The 18,567-nt window shown below is 48.7% G+C and overlaps 1 protein-coding gene across 6 annotated transcripts in view; it reads right to left on the bottom strand.

Annotated features, from left to right (window-relative positions):
* The window catches only part of gse1b (Gse1 coiled-coil protein b), a 514,981-nt gene that overhangs the window by 146,904 nt on the left and 349,510 nt on the right, over positions 1-18,567 (bottom strand). Inside the window, exon 1 of one of the 6 annotated variants that reach the window (XM_078400743.1) lies at positions 972-1,354. The exons of the other annotated variants lie outside the window; for them this stretch is intronic. Coding sequence (XP_078256869.1) covers positions 972-1,008 — 37 coding nt within the window. The 5' untranslated portion in view covers positions 1,009-1,354. Of the gene's footprint in view, positions 1-971; positions 1,355-18,567 lie in introns of those variants that run through there. 6 annotated transcript variants of the gene reach the window in all.

Raw genomic sequence — 18,567 nt, 5'->3', positions numbered from 1 at the left:
GAGGGAGGGAGGTTGACACAGAGACGGAGTAAACTCGGCTATCTGGTAAAAAGTAACGCGCTCACATTGGCACACACAAAACAACACAGACCCATAGTGGAATACGAGCAGAAACCACGAGCAACTGGGAGGGAGGGTACAGAGAGGGTGCAGGGTGTAGAGGGTGCAGGGTGTAGAGGGTGCAGGGTGTAGAGGGTGCAGGGTGTAGAGGGTGCAGGGTGTAGAGGGTGCAGGGTGTACAGAGGGTGCAGGGTGTAGAGGGTGCAGGGTGTAGAGGGTGCAGGGTGTAGAGGGTGCAGGGTGTAGAGGGTGCAGGGTGTAGAGGGTGCAGGGTGTAGAGGGTGCAGGGTGTAGAGGGTGCAGGGTGTGGGGAGGGTGCAGGGTTTAGAGGGTGCAGGGTGTAGAGGGTGCAGGGTGTAGAGGGTGCAGGGTGTAGAGGGTGCAGGGTGTAGAGGGTGCAGGGAGGGTGCGGGGTGTCGAAGGTGCAGGGTGTGGGGAGGGCGCAAGGTGTGGGGAGGGTGCAGGGTGTAGAGGGTGCAGGGTGTGGAGAGGGTGCAGGGTGTGGAGAGGGTGCAGGGAGGGTGCAGGGTGTGGGGAAGGTGCAGGGTGTAGAGGGTGCGGGGTGTAGAGGGTGCGGGGTGTGGGGAGGGTGCGGGGTGTAGAGGGTGCGGGGTGTGTAGAGGGTGCAGGGTGTGGGGAGGGCGCAGGGTGTAGAGGGTGCAGAGGGTGCGGGGTGTGTAGAGGGTGCAGGGTGTGGGGAGGGTGCAGGGTGTGTAGAGGGTGCAGGGTGTGTGGAGGGTGCAGGGTGTGGGGAGGGTGCAGGGTGTGGGGAGGGTGCGGGGTGTGGGGAGGGTGCGGGGTGTGGGGAGGGTGCGGGGTGTGGGGAGGGTGCGGGGTGTAGAGGGTGCGGGGTGTAGAGGGTGCGGGGTGTAGAGGGTGCAGGGTGTGGAGAGGGCGCAGGGGTTTCTTACCTGGGAGGTAGTACAGCGGTGGCTTTAGTCCAAACATGATTTTAACTTACAGAACCATTGTTCCTTTGCAAAAGAGATCTGCAGGCGTGGGTGAATGACAGAGGTCCCGGGGAACAAGGTGCTCGTATGGTTCGGTCTCGCAGGCAGATTGTCATTCCCAAACCCACACTGTGCTGAAGTAACTACGTGCAACACCTTGGAGCCACAGCAGCGCTGCCATGCCCGACTTCTTGCTCCGGTTGTCAACGCTGTGAAACGAGAGGGAGGGAGGGAGGGAGGGGGGGGGGGGTCAAACCCGGCCAAATGCACGGGGCTGGGATCAGGAATATGCGTTCATCTTTTGTTTTAAAAAAGAGAGAAAATTCCAACAGGGTGCAAGATGCAACCTCGCTCCTCGCACTAGGCAGGCAGTCTGAATGTCAAGGGCGCAGGTCAACGCATTTTGTTTTTAACTGAGCTTCGGAGGGAGGGAGGGAGGGAGGGAGGGGGGGGGGGGGAGAGAGAGAGAGAGAGAGAGAGAGAGAGAGAGAGAGAGAGAGAGAGAGAGAGAGAGAGAGAGAGAGAGAGAGAGAGAGAGAGAGAGAGAGAGGGAGAGAGAGAGAGAGAGAGAGGGAGCTGGCGCGGAGGGAAGGAGGGTATCTGGTGTTGTCAAGCCTGCCAGGATCTCCTGTGTGGACTGGACGGGGCGAGAGGAGGAGCCCTTTCCCGGCTCCACGTCTGCAGAGAGAGAGAGAGAGAGAGAGGGAAGGAGGGAGGGAGGAAGGAGGGAAGGAGGGAAGGAGGGAGGGAGGGAGGGAGGGAGGGAGGAAAGAAAGAAGAGAGACAGAGAAAGGAAATCGCCCCTCCCCTCCTCCTCTAAAGGATCCGCAGGCGTCGATCAATCTTCATGCAAGGATCATTATCTGTAAATTGGACGTGTGGCAGAGTGACACCAGATTTGTCACTGTTAATGCAAGAGCGAGGATATAAACCGCCAGGCATCTGCTCTGCCGAGACCTCTCTCTCTCACACACACACACACAATCTCTGCCCCTCAGTAAGCCGGGCTCTCTCTTTTACTCACAGAGAGATTTCCCGTGCAGTTTAAACCACCTCCCGGCAGCTCCAGCTAGACAGGGAGAGAGGAGAGGAGAGGAGAGGAGAGGAGAGGGGGGTCATTCAACTCATCCACCCGGGTTGCAGCGAGGAAGCAGCTGCTGCTTTCAAAGACTGACACGACCCGAGGTTGGGCGAGGGGGGCGGGCGAGACGCCTCGGGACTTTCAGAGCACAGAGAGACAGGCAGAGAGGAGGGAGGAGAGGGGAGAGGGGGGGAGGGAGGAACATCTCCGACCTGCCTACATGACTTGCAGTGACACCCAGGAAGAGGTTAACGCGGCCGAGCTGACTCAAAGAGACCTGTTGGGGGGTAGCAATCAGGTGTTGACGTCTCCCATCGCATCCGGCCGCCCAACACACACACACACACACACACTGTTATCTGATCACACTATCTCGACTCTTCCCTCCCCCAACTTCCTGCAAACACACACCATACTTTTCAGTTACAAAGCCGAAGAGTTTAACTCCTTCTGCCCCAGACCAGTGTTTGTGAAGATCAGTTCCTCCCTCCCCCTCCCCGCCAGTTACAGATAGATAAAGCCCCCCAACCCCCACGAACACGCGTTTGGAGAGAGTTTCAAACGTCCTCATGATCCCGGGTAACGAGCTGATTCAATACAGACAGATAAAGGAAGACAGAGCCGGTCCCGTTAACAGCCAGTTAATGAAACATGAGGAGGAAGTCTGTTTCACAGCGACTTGGGTTAAAATGTATAAGAAAATAACTGCAGATGGTGGTACAAATCGAAGGCATTTATTCACAAAATGCTGGAGTAACTCAGCGGGACAGGCAGCATCTCAGGAGAGAAGGAATGGGTCGAGCGAGACCCTTCTTCAGACTGGTTCAAATGTAGGCGCACACACCACCACAACAAAATAGCATTGCTCCCAAAAACGATTTTTTAAAAACTCAGAAGTTCAATGAATAATGTTCAGTGCGAAAATGAACCCACATCCGTTGCATCGGTTAACACACAAAGTATTTCTTTGATACCTAATATATCTCCCCCCCCCCCCCCCCCCCCGTCCCCCCGCCCCCCCGCCCCATCAAGCGAAACACAATGAGCTGGAGTAACTCAGAGGGTCAGGCAGCATCTCAGGAGGATAGACACACGATGCTGGAGTAACTCAGAGGGTCAGGCAGCATCTCTGGAGGACATGGATAGGTACATTTCAACAGTCCTCCAGAGACGCTGCCTGACCCGCTGAGTTACTCCAGCACTTTGTGGTTTTGCTCAAGGTTCCCGCATCTGTAGGTCCTTGTTTCTCCATATGTTTTTTTTCTCTCCCAGATAAGCTCCTTAAGTTTAAAAACAAAACAACGTAACTAAACAAAAAGAGCCCTTAGCTTTCTACGGAATAGCTGTGCAGTATTCCGCCAGCCAGCTCCAGACGGTCCACTGGCTGTACAAGACTTGGGAGCCTAAAATAGCGAAAGAAGAAAAAAGAGATATAAGCAATCGCTTAATCTCTCCCCAACACACTGGTGTCAGTGCTGCGAGCCGGTGAAGGATTTGGTTGTTGTTGTTTGCAAGATTGTATGTGGGGAGCGTTGTGCTGGATGGGAGGAGGGGGGTGGATTGGAGCGGAATTATCCGCTCCAGGGGCGTGAAAACACAAGTGCTAAGCATCTGTCCCGTTTATTTGACTGTAACCTCCGAGGTCGAACTGAGCCTATTATCAGCTGCTGCACTTGGCGGCGGTTCATTGTCTGCGCCAGTTAAAGCTGAGTGTATCTCCTCGGAGAATGTCATCAGGCCGTCTGCGAGCGAGCACACACATACACACACACACACACACACACACATGCACACACATGCACACGCACACACGCACACACACACATGCACACACACACACGCACACATACATACACGCACGCATACATACACATACACACATACATACACACACGCACACATACATTTTCGCACGCATACACACGCACACACACATACACGCATACACACACACATACACGCACACACATACACGCATACACGCACGCACACACACACACACACACATACACATACACACACACACACAGAGGTCCCCGCTGTGTGTTCCACCGAGCAAACACCCCACATCCACCCAAAAAGAACAGACACTCACAATCAGCTTTTGAATCAAGGTGTTGCAACAAAAGGACCTGGGGGGGGGGGGGGAGGGGGGTGGTGGTTTGCTGCAATTAGTCAACTCGGTTTAACACATGCCATGAAGAATAAAGGGAAGGGACTGAGATCCAATTCTGTCCGGATTGTATTACACTGGCTCCATCGCTTCGCTTTATCCTGCACATCACTCAATACCTCCAGTTAATGTATTAAAGGCCATTATGAGCGCAGGAAGGCAGTGAGCGACTTTAACAAGTGCAATTATTTAAGAAAAGGCCTGCTATTCGGGGGCGGCGGGGGCACTGCCGCCCCCCCCCCCGGTCTCAGCATCTGTGGCATGCAATGCCCCTGGTCTCAGGGTCTGTGGCATGCAATGCCCCTGGTCTCAGGGTCTGTGGCATGCAATGCCCCTGGTCTCAGCATCTGTGGCATGCAATGCCCCCGGTCTCAGGGTCTGTGGCATGCAATGCCCCTGGTCTCAGGGTCTGTGGCATGCAATGCCCCTGGTCTCAGCATCTGTGGCATGCAATGCCCCCGGTCTCAGGGTCTGTGGCATGCAATGCCCCTGGTCTCAGCATCTGTGGCATGCAATGCCCCCGGTCTCAGGGTCTGTGGCATGCAATGCCCCTGGTCTCAGCATCTGTGGCATACAATGCCCCCGGTCTCAGAGTCTGTGGCATGCAATGCCTCCGGTCTCAGCATCTGTGGCATGCAATGCCCCTGGTCTCTGCATCTGTGGCATGCAATGCCCTTGGTCTCAGGATCTGTGGCATGCAATGCCCTTGGTCTCAGGATCTGTGGCATGCAATGCCCCTGGTCTCAGGATCTGTGGCATGCAATGCCCCTGGTCGCAGCATCTGTGGCATGCAATGTCCCTGGTCTCAGCGTCTGTGGTATGCAATGCCCCTGGTCGCAGCATCTGTGGCATGCAATGCCTTTCATGTTTCCACGGTGTTATTTGTGTTGGCACCTCAGTGAGATTAACCAACGCGTCACAATTCCTGCAATTAGTCTCATGGCAGATTTGTTGTTTAAAGAGGCCTATGTGCTTTTGAGTATTTTTCTTAAAGTCTCCTGTGGTTATTTTTAGTGTTAGGATTATTTCTAAAAGGACAAAATAACATAACACTTCCCCAGATTCCTCATATCACTGGGGCATCCTACAACTCAACGGTATGAAATGTGCAGGAAGGGTACTGGAGATGCTGGTTTGTACCGAAGATAAGACACAAAATGCTGGAGTAACTCAGCAGGACTGCCAGCATCTTTGGAGAGAAGGAATGGGTGACGTCACCCATTCCTTCTCTCCAGAGAATCTGGCCGTCCTGCTGAGTTACTCCAGCATTTTGTGTCTATCTCCAGCGGTATGAATATTGATATCTCTCACCTCAAGAAAGCCTTGCATCCCCTCTATCTCCATCCTTTCCCCCATCCTAGTCGTTGTACTAGTCTCACTGACATCCTGTGGGGTTCCACTGTCTGTGTAACTCATTATCACCTTCCCCACAGCCACCATCCCTTGTTCATTGTTGCTTTTTGCATATCTTCCATTCATTTGTTCTATTTACCTAAGATAGACACAAGATGCTGGAGCAACTCAGCGGGACAGGCAGCATCTCTGGAGAGAAGGAATGGGCGATGTTTTGGGTCGAGACCCTTCTTCAGACTGTTTACCTTCTATATCTCTCGTTTCCCTCTCCCCTGACTCACAGTCTGAAGAAGGGTCTCAAGCTGAAACGTCACCCTTTTCTCCAGAGGTGCTGTCTGACCTACTGAGTTACTCTAGTTTTTTTTGTCAATCTTCCTCATATTATAATGTTGAAATAGCAAACATATATGCCTCTTGAGCATTGCTTGTAGGAAGCTTGTTGGAAACTGGATCAGTCTTTGCAGTTTGAGAGGCTGGACTTTAGAGACCAAAGAAACAAGAGAGACCTAACTTTATATTTTGCACTTTTCACAACCTTAGAGTCAGTGATATGAATACAGCAAACAAGTCAACTAATTCAGGCAGAGCAAAACCCCACAAAGAGCTGTGCAGCAGTATATCAAAGATAAATCACCTGTTGTAATATAGCATTAACTAAATGGCTAGTTTGAAAATGAGCTAGTACAGATGTGATGGGCCAAATGGCATCCTCCTTTACCGTTGCAAATCAATGATTTTCGGCAGTGAATCAGTGTCATGCAATAGTCCGTCAGACAGGCTAGACACAAGAAACTCCAGATGATGGAATCGTGAGCAAAAGACAAAGTGCTGGAGGATTTCAGTGGGTCAGGCAGAGTCTGTGGAGGGAATGGATTGACGACGTTTTGGGTCGGGATCCTTTGTCAGATTCTTCAGGTCTGAAGAAGGGTCCTGACCCAAAACGTCATCTGTCCATTCCCTCCACAGATGCTGCCTGTCCAGCTCAGTTCCTCCAGCACAGCGTGTCAGTGCAGACAGGGTTATGGTTTCAATGAAAACACCACAGTTCTGGCAATGCAGCATTCCTTCCAGAGTGCATGAGAGTGTGGGGTGAAATTTCCGCAGTACAGCTTGAATACAGAGCCTTCCAATTCAGAGACTAAAAGGCTAACATTGCACAAAGGCATTGCATACATACAATAAAGATGAGAGTGAAAACTTGAACCAGAGCTTGAGAAAGTAATACCAACATCGCCAATAGTCAAAAAGGTATGTCCTGGTTGGGTTGCTCCTGGGCCTGGCCAAGCTGGCCATCCGCGACTCACGGCACCAGGCGGAAGAGGGCTCTGCCCGAGCCAGCTGCCTACCCCTTTTCCGGGGTTACATCCGCGCCCGGGTGGTGGTGGAGAGGGACTACGCGCTGTCCACGGGCACCCTGGAGGATTTCCGGGACCGCTGGGCACCGCGGGGGATTGGATGTATCCTGGATGGGGATTGTAATACAATTGTATAATAGATTCAATTGGTATATTTGTTTGTATGGTATTCTGGTGGTGGGTTCTGTTTTGGTTTTATTGTATTGTATATATTATTTTAATATTTGAATAAATATTTTTGAATAAAATAAAAAAAATTAAGTCAAAAAGGTATCCAACATCACCACAGACCCACAACTCCCTGGCCACACACTCATTTCACTCCTGCCATCGGGAAGAAGATCGAGGAGCCTGAAAACTGTCATGTCAGGGACAGTTTCTTCCCCACAGCCATCAGGCTGTTAAACACTGTAACCTCCAAATAAGCTCTGAACTACATAGACCTAGGAGTATTGGTTTTGTATTTTTGCACTATTATTGTTCACTTTTTCTGTTATAGACACATATACATTTTTGAAAATAGTTCAGTGTGTGTGTGTGTGTGTGTTTATATATATATATATATATATATATATATATATATATATACATAATTTACATATATATATATACTGAGCTTTAATTTTGTTTATTGTATTGTTTACAGAGTACCATGTTTATATCTGCTGTTGTGCTGCTGCAAGTAAGAATTTAATTGTTCTGTCTGGGACATATGGCAATAAAACACTCTTGACTCTTAACAAGTAAGGGTCATACTTCCTCATTCAGATCTTTTACACTGCCATCGCAATTGGGAGTAATTGGTTTGCTATGGATCAATATTGAATAAATACTGAGATCTGCATAGCGCAGTTCCACAGCAGCAAATTTACCCACTGAGTTATGGACTGGGCAAATCCTTCCATCACCAAGAACAGAAAATACTGGAAATACCCAGCAGTGCGTCAGTGGGAAGAGAAATCGAGACAATGTTTTGAGTTGGAGACTCTTCAAACTCAGAACCGAACCTCAAATCTTCCCACAGATCACCCCTGACCTGCTGAGTTTAGTTTAGTTTAGATACATCATGGAAAACGGCCCTTCGGCCCACTGAGTCCGTGCTGACCAACGATCACCCGTAGACTAGTTCTATCCTACGCACTAGGGAATCTTTAACCTGCAAACCTGCACGTCTTTGGAATGTTGGAATTAGGAATTTGGCACAACTCATCCATGCTGACCAAGATGCTCCATCTAAGCTCGCTCCATTTGGCCATGTTTGGCCCATATCCCTCAAAATTGTTCCAATCCATGTACCCGTCCATGTATCTTTTAAATGCTGCCATAGTACCTGCCACAACTACCTCCTCTGACAGTTCATTCCAGTTATCTACCACACTCTGAGTGTAAAAGTTGCCCCTCTGATTCGTATTAAATCTTCTGCGTTTAAAAAAAAAATTCCTTCCATTACACAATCTGGATTCCTTTCCTACTCAGATATCGCTCGTCCAAAATCTAATGTTGGTTTCTGTGTCTCCATCTGAATATAGAAAAAAAAACATCAACACAAAGGGATTCTTAGAAATACGGCTGAGCTGATCCATAGCCTGATTACACAAATGTCAATTACCTCCACTCCTTGTGTGGTGTATGGGAATTGTGGACCATATTCAATTTCTCTGCTACAGCAAGCAATTTGCGTTATTGTCACGTTTACCGTTTGGGAGATCTTCCCATTTACTTCATTAACCTGCCGTTGGAAACTGAAAGTCCCCTTCTGTCACCACACTGCCAATTGCTAAAAATGGTTTCGCTCATGCAACGCAATAAATCAGCCCTGATCACAGCAGAAACCTTTCAGATTGGAAATTACGGGCGGGCTGGTCATGAGGCTAATTCGGACAGCACGCTTGTGGGTGTCAGTATTTTGGAGAGGAGGCAGCAATGCAAGGTGTGTCTCCACCTCAGCATTGCCCCCTCTCTCTGGCAGTTGTGCGGGAGCGAGTTGTGGAAAGTAGCTTTAAGTTATGAGCCTTTTAGCTCTAATTCCGGCTGGGCATGAGGCTTCCCCTCGCTAAAGGCTGCTTCCTCAGCACAGGGCTGCACCCACATGGACCCAGTATCAGCTGATGCGTGAAATTGGCCCCTGCGGGTGGAGATGTACGGTGGCCCAGCCGTAGAGTTGCCGCCTTGCAGCGCTGAAGACCCGGGTTCGATCCTGACTATAGGTGCTGGCTGTTTGGAGTTTGTACGCTGTCCCCGTGACCTGCGTGGGTTTTCTCCAGCTGCTCCGGTTTCCCCCCACATTCCAAAGACGTGCAGGTTTGTAGGCAAACTGGCTTGCTAAAATTGTAAAATTGTCCCTATTGTGTGTAGGGTCGTGTTCGAGTGCGGGGATTGCAGGTCGGCACGGACTCAGTGGGCCGAAGGGCCAGTTTCCGCTCCATACCTCCAAACAAAAATGTAGGTTTGACTGGATCAGGGCTGGACTCCCATATCCTAGGATCGAAATGGAAATGGTGGCTGTATAAAAAGATTATCAGCTACTGTTACCGATGGTAAACAATTGAAAGCTGGACTAACATTGCACGTAGCATGATTTAACAAGTCAATAAAATTCTTTTAAATACACCCTGCTTGGGAAATAAAATATAAAGAGTATGCTCGCCTCTCACCTGTCTTTTCTGTGTACTCTTTGTTCCTGAGCCAACTGGATTTGTTTCCAGCCTCCTTGTATACTGTAAGTCGGCCAATAATGCCATTATACCATTGATGTAAATGGTAGAACAGACCCCTGTAACCTTTGATCTTTGTGGCCTTTGCCCAGTTGCTGAACTAGTTTAGGCAATGGAAATTCTGTTCGCAACACTGCTTGAAGCACTGAGTTTGCATCAAAAGATGCCATTAGTGGGCGTGCACATCAGTACGAATGCGCTTTAGGATTGCTGCATGTCGAGTGGCAGTGATAATTCAGCATTGATTCACCCTGTGATCTTTACACCTCTCCTCTGGCGAGCTGTTTTGTGTTTGTTATCACCCCATCCCGCTGTAGCTAGTCGCAGTGAACAACACCATGACAGCAAGCAGCCCATATCCTGCCCGCTGTGTGACTGCACTACCTGGCTCAGTCAACATCTGGCCACAAGTTCTTTCGGTTACAGAGTCGTTACACTGTGCCTCACGGCCTGGTTGGGCAACTTGAACGCCCAGGAGCGGAAAAGTCGGCAGAAAGTGGTGAACACTGCCTGGTCCATCACAGGTTCTGACCTCCCTGCCATCGGAGAGATTTTCAGGAGATGCTGCATCAAAAAAAAGGCAGCCAGCAATATCAGAGACCCACACCACCCTGGCCACACACTCATTACACTCCTGCCATCGGGAAGAAAATATAGGAGCCTGAAAACTGTAACGTCCAGGTTCAGGAATAGCTTCCTCCCGACAGCCATCAGGCTATTAAACACTGCAACCTCCAAATAAGCTCTGAACTAGATAGGATTGGGGGCATTGGTTTTGTCTTTTTTGCGCTAATATTGTTTGTTGTTTTTATGTGTAAGTATATATGTATGTGTACGTGTAGAGGGAGAGTAGTGAGACCCATTCCTTCTATCCAGAGATGCTGCCTGACCTGCTGAGTTACTTCAGCATTTTGTGATACCTTCTATGTGTGCATATATGTACGTATAAATATATATATATAAATATACACACACACACACATACTGAGCTCTTTTTTCTTGTTTATTATACTGTTTACAGGGTACTAGGTTTACATCTGTTGTGCTCTGTGTAAGAATTTCATTGTTCTGTCTGGGACATATGACAATATCACAGGCTTGATGCCTGACCGTTGTCCCATGCAACCATTGATCTCCTCCTTGTTGTATGTCTAACTTCCAACCAAGTGTGGATACGTGAAGGCCAGGTCCTGACACAGCCTCTCCACACCTGGAAAAGGACTTGGATTAATATAAAAAGACACAAAGTGCTGGAGTAACTTGGCGAGTCAGGGAGCATCGCCGAAGGAAGGTGCTGACCCGAAACATCACCTATCCACGTTCTCCAGAGATTTTGCTTGACCCACTGAGTTACTCCAGCACTTTTTCTGGAGATACAGTGTGGAAACAGGCTCTTCGGCCCACCGAGTCTGTGCCAACCAACAATCACCCATACACTAGCCCTATCCTGCACACGAAGGCCAATTTACAGAAGGCCATTAACCTACAAACCTGTACATCTTTGGAGCGTGGGAGGAAACCCATGCGGTTACAGGGAGAATGTACAAACTCCGTTCAGACAGCACCCGTGGTCAGGATCGAACCTGGGTGTCCGGCTCTATAAGGCAGCAACTCTACGGCTGCACCACTACTTTACCACTGTGCCACCCGTTAATTTGACACAACTGTGTGTTGAATTTATGTGGATCTTCTCCTTCAAAAAATATAAGTCACAAACCCATCTTATTTATGCTTTAATGCAATCCTGAGCAAGTGGGTTTATGCTATGATTTACCATGTTCATTATTGGTCTGCGGAAGTCTAAGAAAATAGAATCTGCTTTAAAATGAAAATCAATCCTTATTGAATAAATTCAGAGGATAAGCAATATTGTAAGAGATATAAGACCTTAGTAAACAAGGGGATCGTTGAAGGAGAATGGATTGACTGATTGCAAGATACAGCTTGGAAACGGGCCCTTTGTGCCATCGAGTCCACGCTGACCATTGATCATCCATTCACAATAGTTCTGTGTTATCCCACTTGCGCATCCTCTCACCAACCACAGGGGCAATTTACAGCGGAAGTCTAAGAGGGCCAATTAACCGAAAGTCTACAGAGGGCCAATTGACCTGAGAACCCGCACGTCTCTGGGATGTGGGAGAAACCGGAGGACCCAGAGAAGGGAGTACGTGCAAACTCCACACAGACTGCATCCCGAAGTCAGGATCGAACCTGGGTCTTTGGCGCTGTGAGGCAGCGGCACCACCAGCCGCCCTCGTTCCCTTTCCCCGTCTAATGAAAATCACATTTTAAGCATCGGATTCCCACAGCCCTTCCAACGACTCAAGTTAGGAAGAGGGGATGTTCAACGAGATCTGGGTGTCCTAGTGCATCAGTCACTGAAAGGAAGCATGCAGGTACAGCAGGCAGTGAAGAAAGCCAATGGAATGTTGGCCTTCGTAACAAGAGGAGTTGAGTATAGGAGCAAAGAGGTCCTTCTACAGTTGTACAGGGCCCTGGTGAGACCGCACCTGGAGTACTGTGTGCAGTTTTGGTCTCCAAATTTGAGGAAGGATATTCTTGCTATTGAGGGCGTGCAGCGTAGGTTCACTAGGTTAATTCCCGGAATGGCGGGACTGTCGTATGTGGAAAGGCTGGAGCAATTAGGCTTGTATACACTGGAATTTAGAAGGATGAGGGGGGATCTTATTGAAACATATAAGATAATTAGGGGATTGGACACATTAGAGGCAGGAAACATGTTCCCAATGTTGGGGGAGTCCAGAACAAGGGGCCACAGTTTAAGAATAAGGGGTAGGCCATTTAGAACGGAGATGAGGAAGAACTTTTTCAGTCAGAGAGTGGTGAAGGTGTGGAATTCTCTGCCTCAGAAGGCAGTGGAGGCCAGTTCGTTGGATGCTTTCAAGAGAGAGCTGGATAGAGCTCTTAAGGATAGCGGAGTGAGGGGGTATGGGGAGAAGGCAGGAACGGGGTACTGATTGAGAGTGATCAGCCATGATCGCATTGAATGGCGGTGCTGGCTCGAAGGGGTGAATGGCCTACTCCTGCACCTATTGTCTATTGTCTATTGTCTATTGTCAACCTTTCCATCACTTCAGCCAATCCATTTACACCAACGGCCTTGACCAAGCCTCATATGCATGCCTGCAATGTAACTTTCCTTGGATCAATGCCCATTTTGTCTTTTTATGTCTCCGTCTGGACACTTGGGGCATTTTTCTACACCAAATGTGCTTTGAAAGAGCAAGTCGATGTTGTTATTTACGCAATGGGCTGCCTGGAGGCATTTACAGGCTCAGGGAAGCATTCGCTTCATGTTCTACACGTTCACAGAGTTCAAATAAAACAAGTAAGCACCAGATATGCCTGTTTATTCTTACTATACACTGTCATACGGAAACTTTAAAATTCCTCACCAAAAATAGATATACCCAGTTATTATAAGTTTAAAACATAGAACAGTACAACACAGGAACAGGCCATTTGGCTCACAATGTCTGCGCCAAACATGATACCAAGTTAAACTAATCCCCCCTGCCTGCACATGACCTGTGTTCCTCCATATCCATATGACCATCCAAAAACCTCTCAAACGCCACTATCATATCCACCATATGGATATGCCCTTCTGGCAGAAGATAGACAAAAAATGCTGGAGTAACTCAGCGGGCCCGGCAGCATCTCTGGAGAAAAGAAATGAGTGACGTTTCGGGCCGAGACCCTTCTTCATACCCTTTATGGCAGCGTTTTTAAGGCAGTCACCACTCTCTGTGGGAAAAAAAAAACATGGCCTGAACATTCCCTGTAATCACCTTAAAGCTGACCACCCTAAGCTTTGATATTTCCACCCAGGGAGAAGGGTTCTGACTATCCACCCTATATATGACTCTCATAAATATATAAACTTCTTAAATATATAAACTTCAGACTAAAGGTCTGCTCTCAACCTCCAGTGTTCCAGAGAGAAAAATCCAAATCTGTCCACACCTCCCTTTTATCTAGGTAGCATTCTGGTAGAAGGGTCTAGTCCCGAAACGTTGCCAGTCTATATTTTCCAGAGAGTCTATTTTTCTGCACGCCATACTCCAACTGCAGCCTGACCAAAGTCCTTTCAAGCTCTCACATGACTCCCTGCCCTTGTACTCAATGCCCCGCCCCACATGATGAAGATAGCCGGCTCTCCAATATAATAGTATGTAGGTTAATTGGCTGGGTAAATGTAAAAAAAAAAATAAAATTGTCCCTAGTGGGTGTAGGATAGTGTTAATGTACGGGGATAACTGGGCGGCACGGACTTGGTGGGCCGAAAAGGCCTGTTTCCGGCTGTATATATATGATATGATATGATATGATAATACCAGCGGGGAAGCACTCTTTAATGTGAGGCATTGAACCTAGTTACTGTCTGTCTACTGAAACGACCATAAAAAATGTCATGACGTTATTTTAGAGTTGTAGAGTTATAGGACAGTACAGAAACAGTCCCTTCAGCCCACTATGTCCCTGCTGAACCTGATGCCATGTTAAACTAATCTCCTCCGGCTGCACGTATTCCAGATCCCTTATGAGGAGGGAGGTTCTCCCCATCATTCTGTCCAATACTCATGACTCAATAGACTTTAGAGAGACAGCGTGGAAACAAGCCCTTCGGCCCACCGAGTCCGCACCAACCAGCGATCACCCCACACACACCAGCGATGTCCTACGCATAAGGGGCAATTTACAATTTACAGGCCAATTAACCTACAAACCTGCACATCTTTGGAGCGTGGGAGGAAATTGGAGCACCTGGAGAAAACCCACGTGGTCAGAGGGAGAGCGTACAAACTCCTTACAGACAGCACCCATAGTCAGGATTGAACTCTGGTCTCTGGCACTGTAAAGCAGCAACTCTATAACTGTGCAACTGTACTGCCCTCTGTGCCGCCCACAATAAATAGACCCAAACACACTATCCGCTCAATGCTATATTTGACTGGATGAGCTTATCATTCATTAAATGGCTGCCAAAGTTCCTACTTTGCAAATGGTGAGCACACTTCAAAGCGGTAAAGAGATTTGCGATGTTCTGAAATGGATGTGAAAGGCACTACAGAAATGCAAATCCTTCCTGGGTGAAGAAAGATGTATAGACAGAGGTTTTAGTTTAATGAAAGAATAAATTGCTCAAATATTTGACTTTCAGCCGTCTTTCTAACATGTAATTGTATTTTTAATTTATAGAAATAAATCTCGCCTTATATTTAAACCATTTACCAAGCAAGGCCTGTCATGTGAACATTTGTTGTTGTTTAAGTAAGAATGTCATCATTGGGAAGACCCATAAAGGGCTATCCCGAGTTATCTGGGCGGCACATTGGCGCAGCGGGTAGAGCCGCTGCCTCACAGGGCCAGAGACCTGGGTTTGGTCTTGACCTCGGGTGCTCTCTGAGTGGAGTTTGCACGTTCTCCCTTTGACTGTGTGGGTTTCCTCCAAGTGCTCTGGCTTCCTCCCACAATGTAACGGTTATTTGGCCTCTGTAAAATTGCCCCCAGTGTGCAGGGAGAGGATATGAAAGCATAGAACTCATGTGAACGGGTGATCGATGGTCAATATTGAGTCAGTGGGCCAAAGGGCCTGTTTCCATGCAACATCTTTCAATCAATCAATCAATCCCAAAGACGTGCGGATTTGTAGGTTAAGTGGCCTCTGTAAATTTCCTCAACTGTATAGGGAGAGGATATGAAAGTGGGATAACGTAGAACTAGTGTGAATGGGTGATCGATGGTCAGCGTGAACTCGGAGGGCTGAGGGGCCTCTTTCAATGCTGCATCTCCAACCTCAACCTATCTAGCTGAGTGTTTCATGACCAACAGGATTCCGATGCTTGTGATAAGAAAGAACGGCAGAGGCTGAAGGGAGAAGGGCCCTGACCCCGAAACGTCACCCATCCTTTGTCTCCGGGGATGCTGCCTGACCTGCTGAGTTACTCCGGCACTTTGTGTGTCTATCTTTCGGATTCCAATGCTTTCCTGGTTACGCGGCTGAATGTTCTCGGCAAACAGTTTGCACACCGGCAGACGGTGAACACCAGGCAAACTCGGAAAAGGTGAGGCTGAGCACATCTAGGGAGCTCCAGCAAGCTGATTAATAATTCAGGAAGTGAAAAACGACATCAAAAGCCCAACGTCGGGCCATCTGTGCTATTGGATGGTTGCTGGGCTCAATCACACCTGACTGCAGAAAGCGATCCAGACAAGTGCAATACTGAGTCCAATGGGACCACGGAGGGAGGTGGGGAGAGCAGATGGATAACTAACCAAGCAAATGATGGCAAAGTCACTGTGACAACAACAGTGCTTCGAAATCCCTCAATTGGCAAATTTACAGGAAGCTCAATTAACTTTCTACATCTGAAATATGTGCAGCGGCTTTCCACTTAAAGACACTGCGCCCCCTCCTTTCTTGTTGGCCTGCTGTGGCTGAGCTCCAAAAGCATCAGAGGCCAGGCTTTCAGAGATACCTTCTTTGATGGGGCGCCTGGCTTCCTATAGTTCTAGGCAGACTTCTATTTTTGATCCCTGCTTAAAACGCTGCAATGTGCAATTTAACAGACCGGTAAAAATGAACTTGTTCGAAGTCATTACGATCTCCAGTGAATCCTCTCAAGTACTCTGATAGCATTCCGGGGCTTAAGATTGTCCATCCAATTTCTTAAGGATGCATGCTATTGCACATGGTGGCGAAAATATGAACCCCTTCGAGAGGAGTCCACCCTCATTATAACAGTCCACAGAGGGGAGATGGTGTCTGTTCTTGCCGATCGTCCACTATAACCGAGTAAGGGATTTATATGTAGTAGAAATAAAGAACTGCAGAGGCTGGTTAATGCACTAAAGGGCACAACGTGCTGGAGTAACTCAGCAGGTCAGGGAGCATCTTGGGAGAACATGGATAGGTGACGTTTCAGGTCGGGACCCTTCTTCAGATTCTCGGACTGGACCTGGGCCTGGAATCCAGGTGAGTTGAGGCGAGGATCGGCGGAGTCATAGGTCGCGGCCCGCGGGCAGCCGGAGTGCAGGTAAGGGTCGGAGGGGGCGGAGTCGGCAGCCTGGCCTGGAACCAGTCAAAAGAAGGGTCCGGACCCAGAACATCACCTATCCATGTTCTCCAGTGATGCTGCACAAACTGCTGAGTTACTCCACCATTTTGTGTAAACCAGCATCTGCAATCCCTTGTTTCTACAATGGACCCGTCGGTCTGACTGATGGTGGGAAAGCCTCCAGAGTTCCAGCGGGAATCAATCTCATGTCTTAGGTCAGAAGGTCCTGTGTTGAGGTCCCGTTCCATAGACCAGAGTACTGAGGTCGGAGCTGAGTCTCCAGTGTAGTACTGAGGGAGGGCCACACTCTGAGATCTCACCTTCCATAATGACACATTGAACCAAAGTCCCGTCTAACCAGACAAGTACACACCATTATAGTGAAGAGAAGCAAGGGGGTTCTCCCAATTTTTGTTGCTCTTCTTTCAGGGCAGGTTATCGGGATGGGAATGACTTGTTTCCACTCTGAGATGGCTCACGAGGCTAGCATGAGGACAACAGACTCATCACCAACGGGGCAGAGAGCTATCTGACAGGGCTGGTAAGGGGTTAATTTGCGAGTTGGAGCACTCCTTCCGATGCTTACACTGAGCCTCGCTGTGCTCCCGTGCATGGCCTTGGGGTTCTCAATTCTACCCCCAAATGCTCCACTCGTGGGTCTTTTATTAACAGCCATCCCTCCCTCAAACCATATCATCTTTGCTGTCCTTGGCAGAATTCCATCCACTAAGTGGTCACAGGATTTTCTGTAGCACATCTCAAAAGGGCTTTATTGATTGTAAAGTGCCTTGGGGCAGTTCCAAGGCTGTGAAAGGCACTACATAAATGCGGGCCTTTCATTTACTCTGAAAGCTGGTAGTTTGATTGGGACCATGGAGAGACTGAATCTGTACAGACAGAACATAGTCACGATTAAAAGTCAGCTTAATGTGATCATGGTATCCTTAATAATCATTCAGGGAAATGCTACGGCATGAATCGTATGGCTTGTAAACAGGCCCTTCAGCCCATCAAGATCACACGCCACCCATCAAGCTCCCATTTATACGAGACCGAGACCCATCACATTTTATTCTCCCCATATTTCCATTAATCTCTCCAGATTCTTTCATTCACCTTCACAATTTGCAGTGGCAGATCAAACTGCTAACATGCCCGCCGTGCCTGGGATGAGGGGGGGAAACTGAAGTACCCAGAGGAAATCCACGCGTTCACAGGAAGATCATGCAAACTCCACACAGACACACTGGAGGTCAGGAGTGAAGCAGGTTATTGGTGCTGTGAGGCCACCTGTGACACTGTGCCGGCCCTAGCACTCTCTCGGGGTCAAGTGTTTTCATTCAACACTCCCAGTGCTCGGATCAGTGTGGTGGAAATCGAGGAAGGGAGTTTGGGACTTCAATCAACAGTGAGTGGGCTATTCGGCCGCTTGAGGCATCGCAGGTCCGGTTTCCGCCAGAACAGGCTCACTGTCTTTCAGCAGACGGCAGCTGGGTGGAATGAATGGATTAGTAGCTGCTTTAAAACAAGAACAAAAAATCAACCTGTGTGAGGGATTTGCTGCAAATACATGGTGTTGATCATGTGGTTGGGCACAGAAAATGTGTCCCGTCGCAGGCTGAGGGGAGAGACGACTACTCTTGGCTCAGTCTCATCCTCGAGTGTTACACAGCCCATCTCCCCTCTTAACCCCATGCTTTGGGTCTGTTTATATTAGGTTGGGAGCAGAATGTGGGAAGATGCAGTGATGGGATCTGCTGCCTCGACACTTCCATCTAGTGGTGGCAATCTGCAGT

This window comes from Rhinoraja longicauda, chromosome 6 (assembly GCF_053455715.1).
Source record: "Rhinoraja longicauda isolate Sanriku21f chromosome 6, sRhiLon1.1, whole genome shotgun sequence".
NCBI lineage: Eukaryota > Metazoa > Chordata > Chondrichthyes > Rajiformes > Arhynchobatidae > Rhinoraja > Rhinoraja longicauda.
Note: the sequence above shows the minus strand (reverse complement) of the source record. Positions and strands in the feature narration are given on the sequence as shown.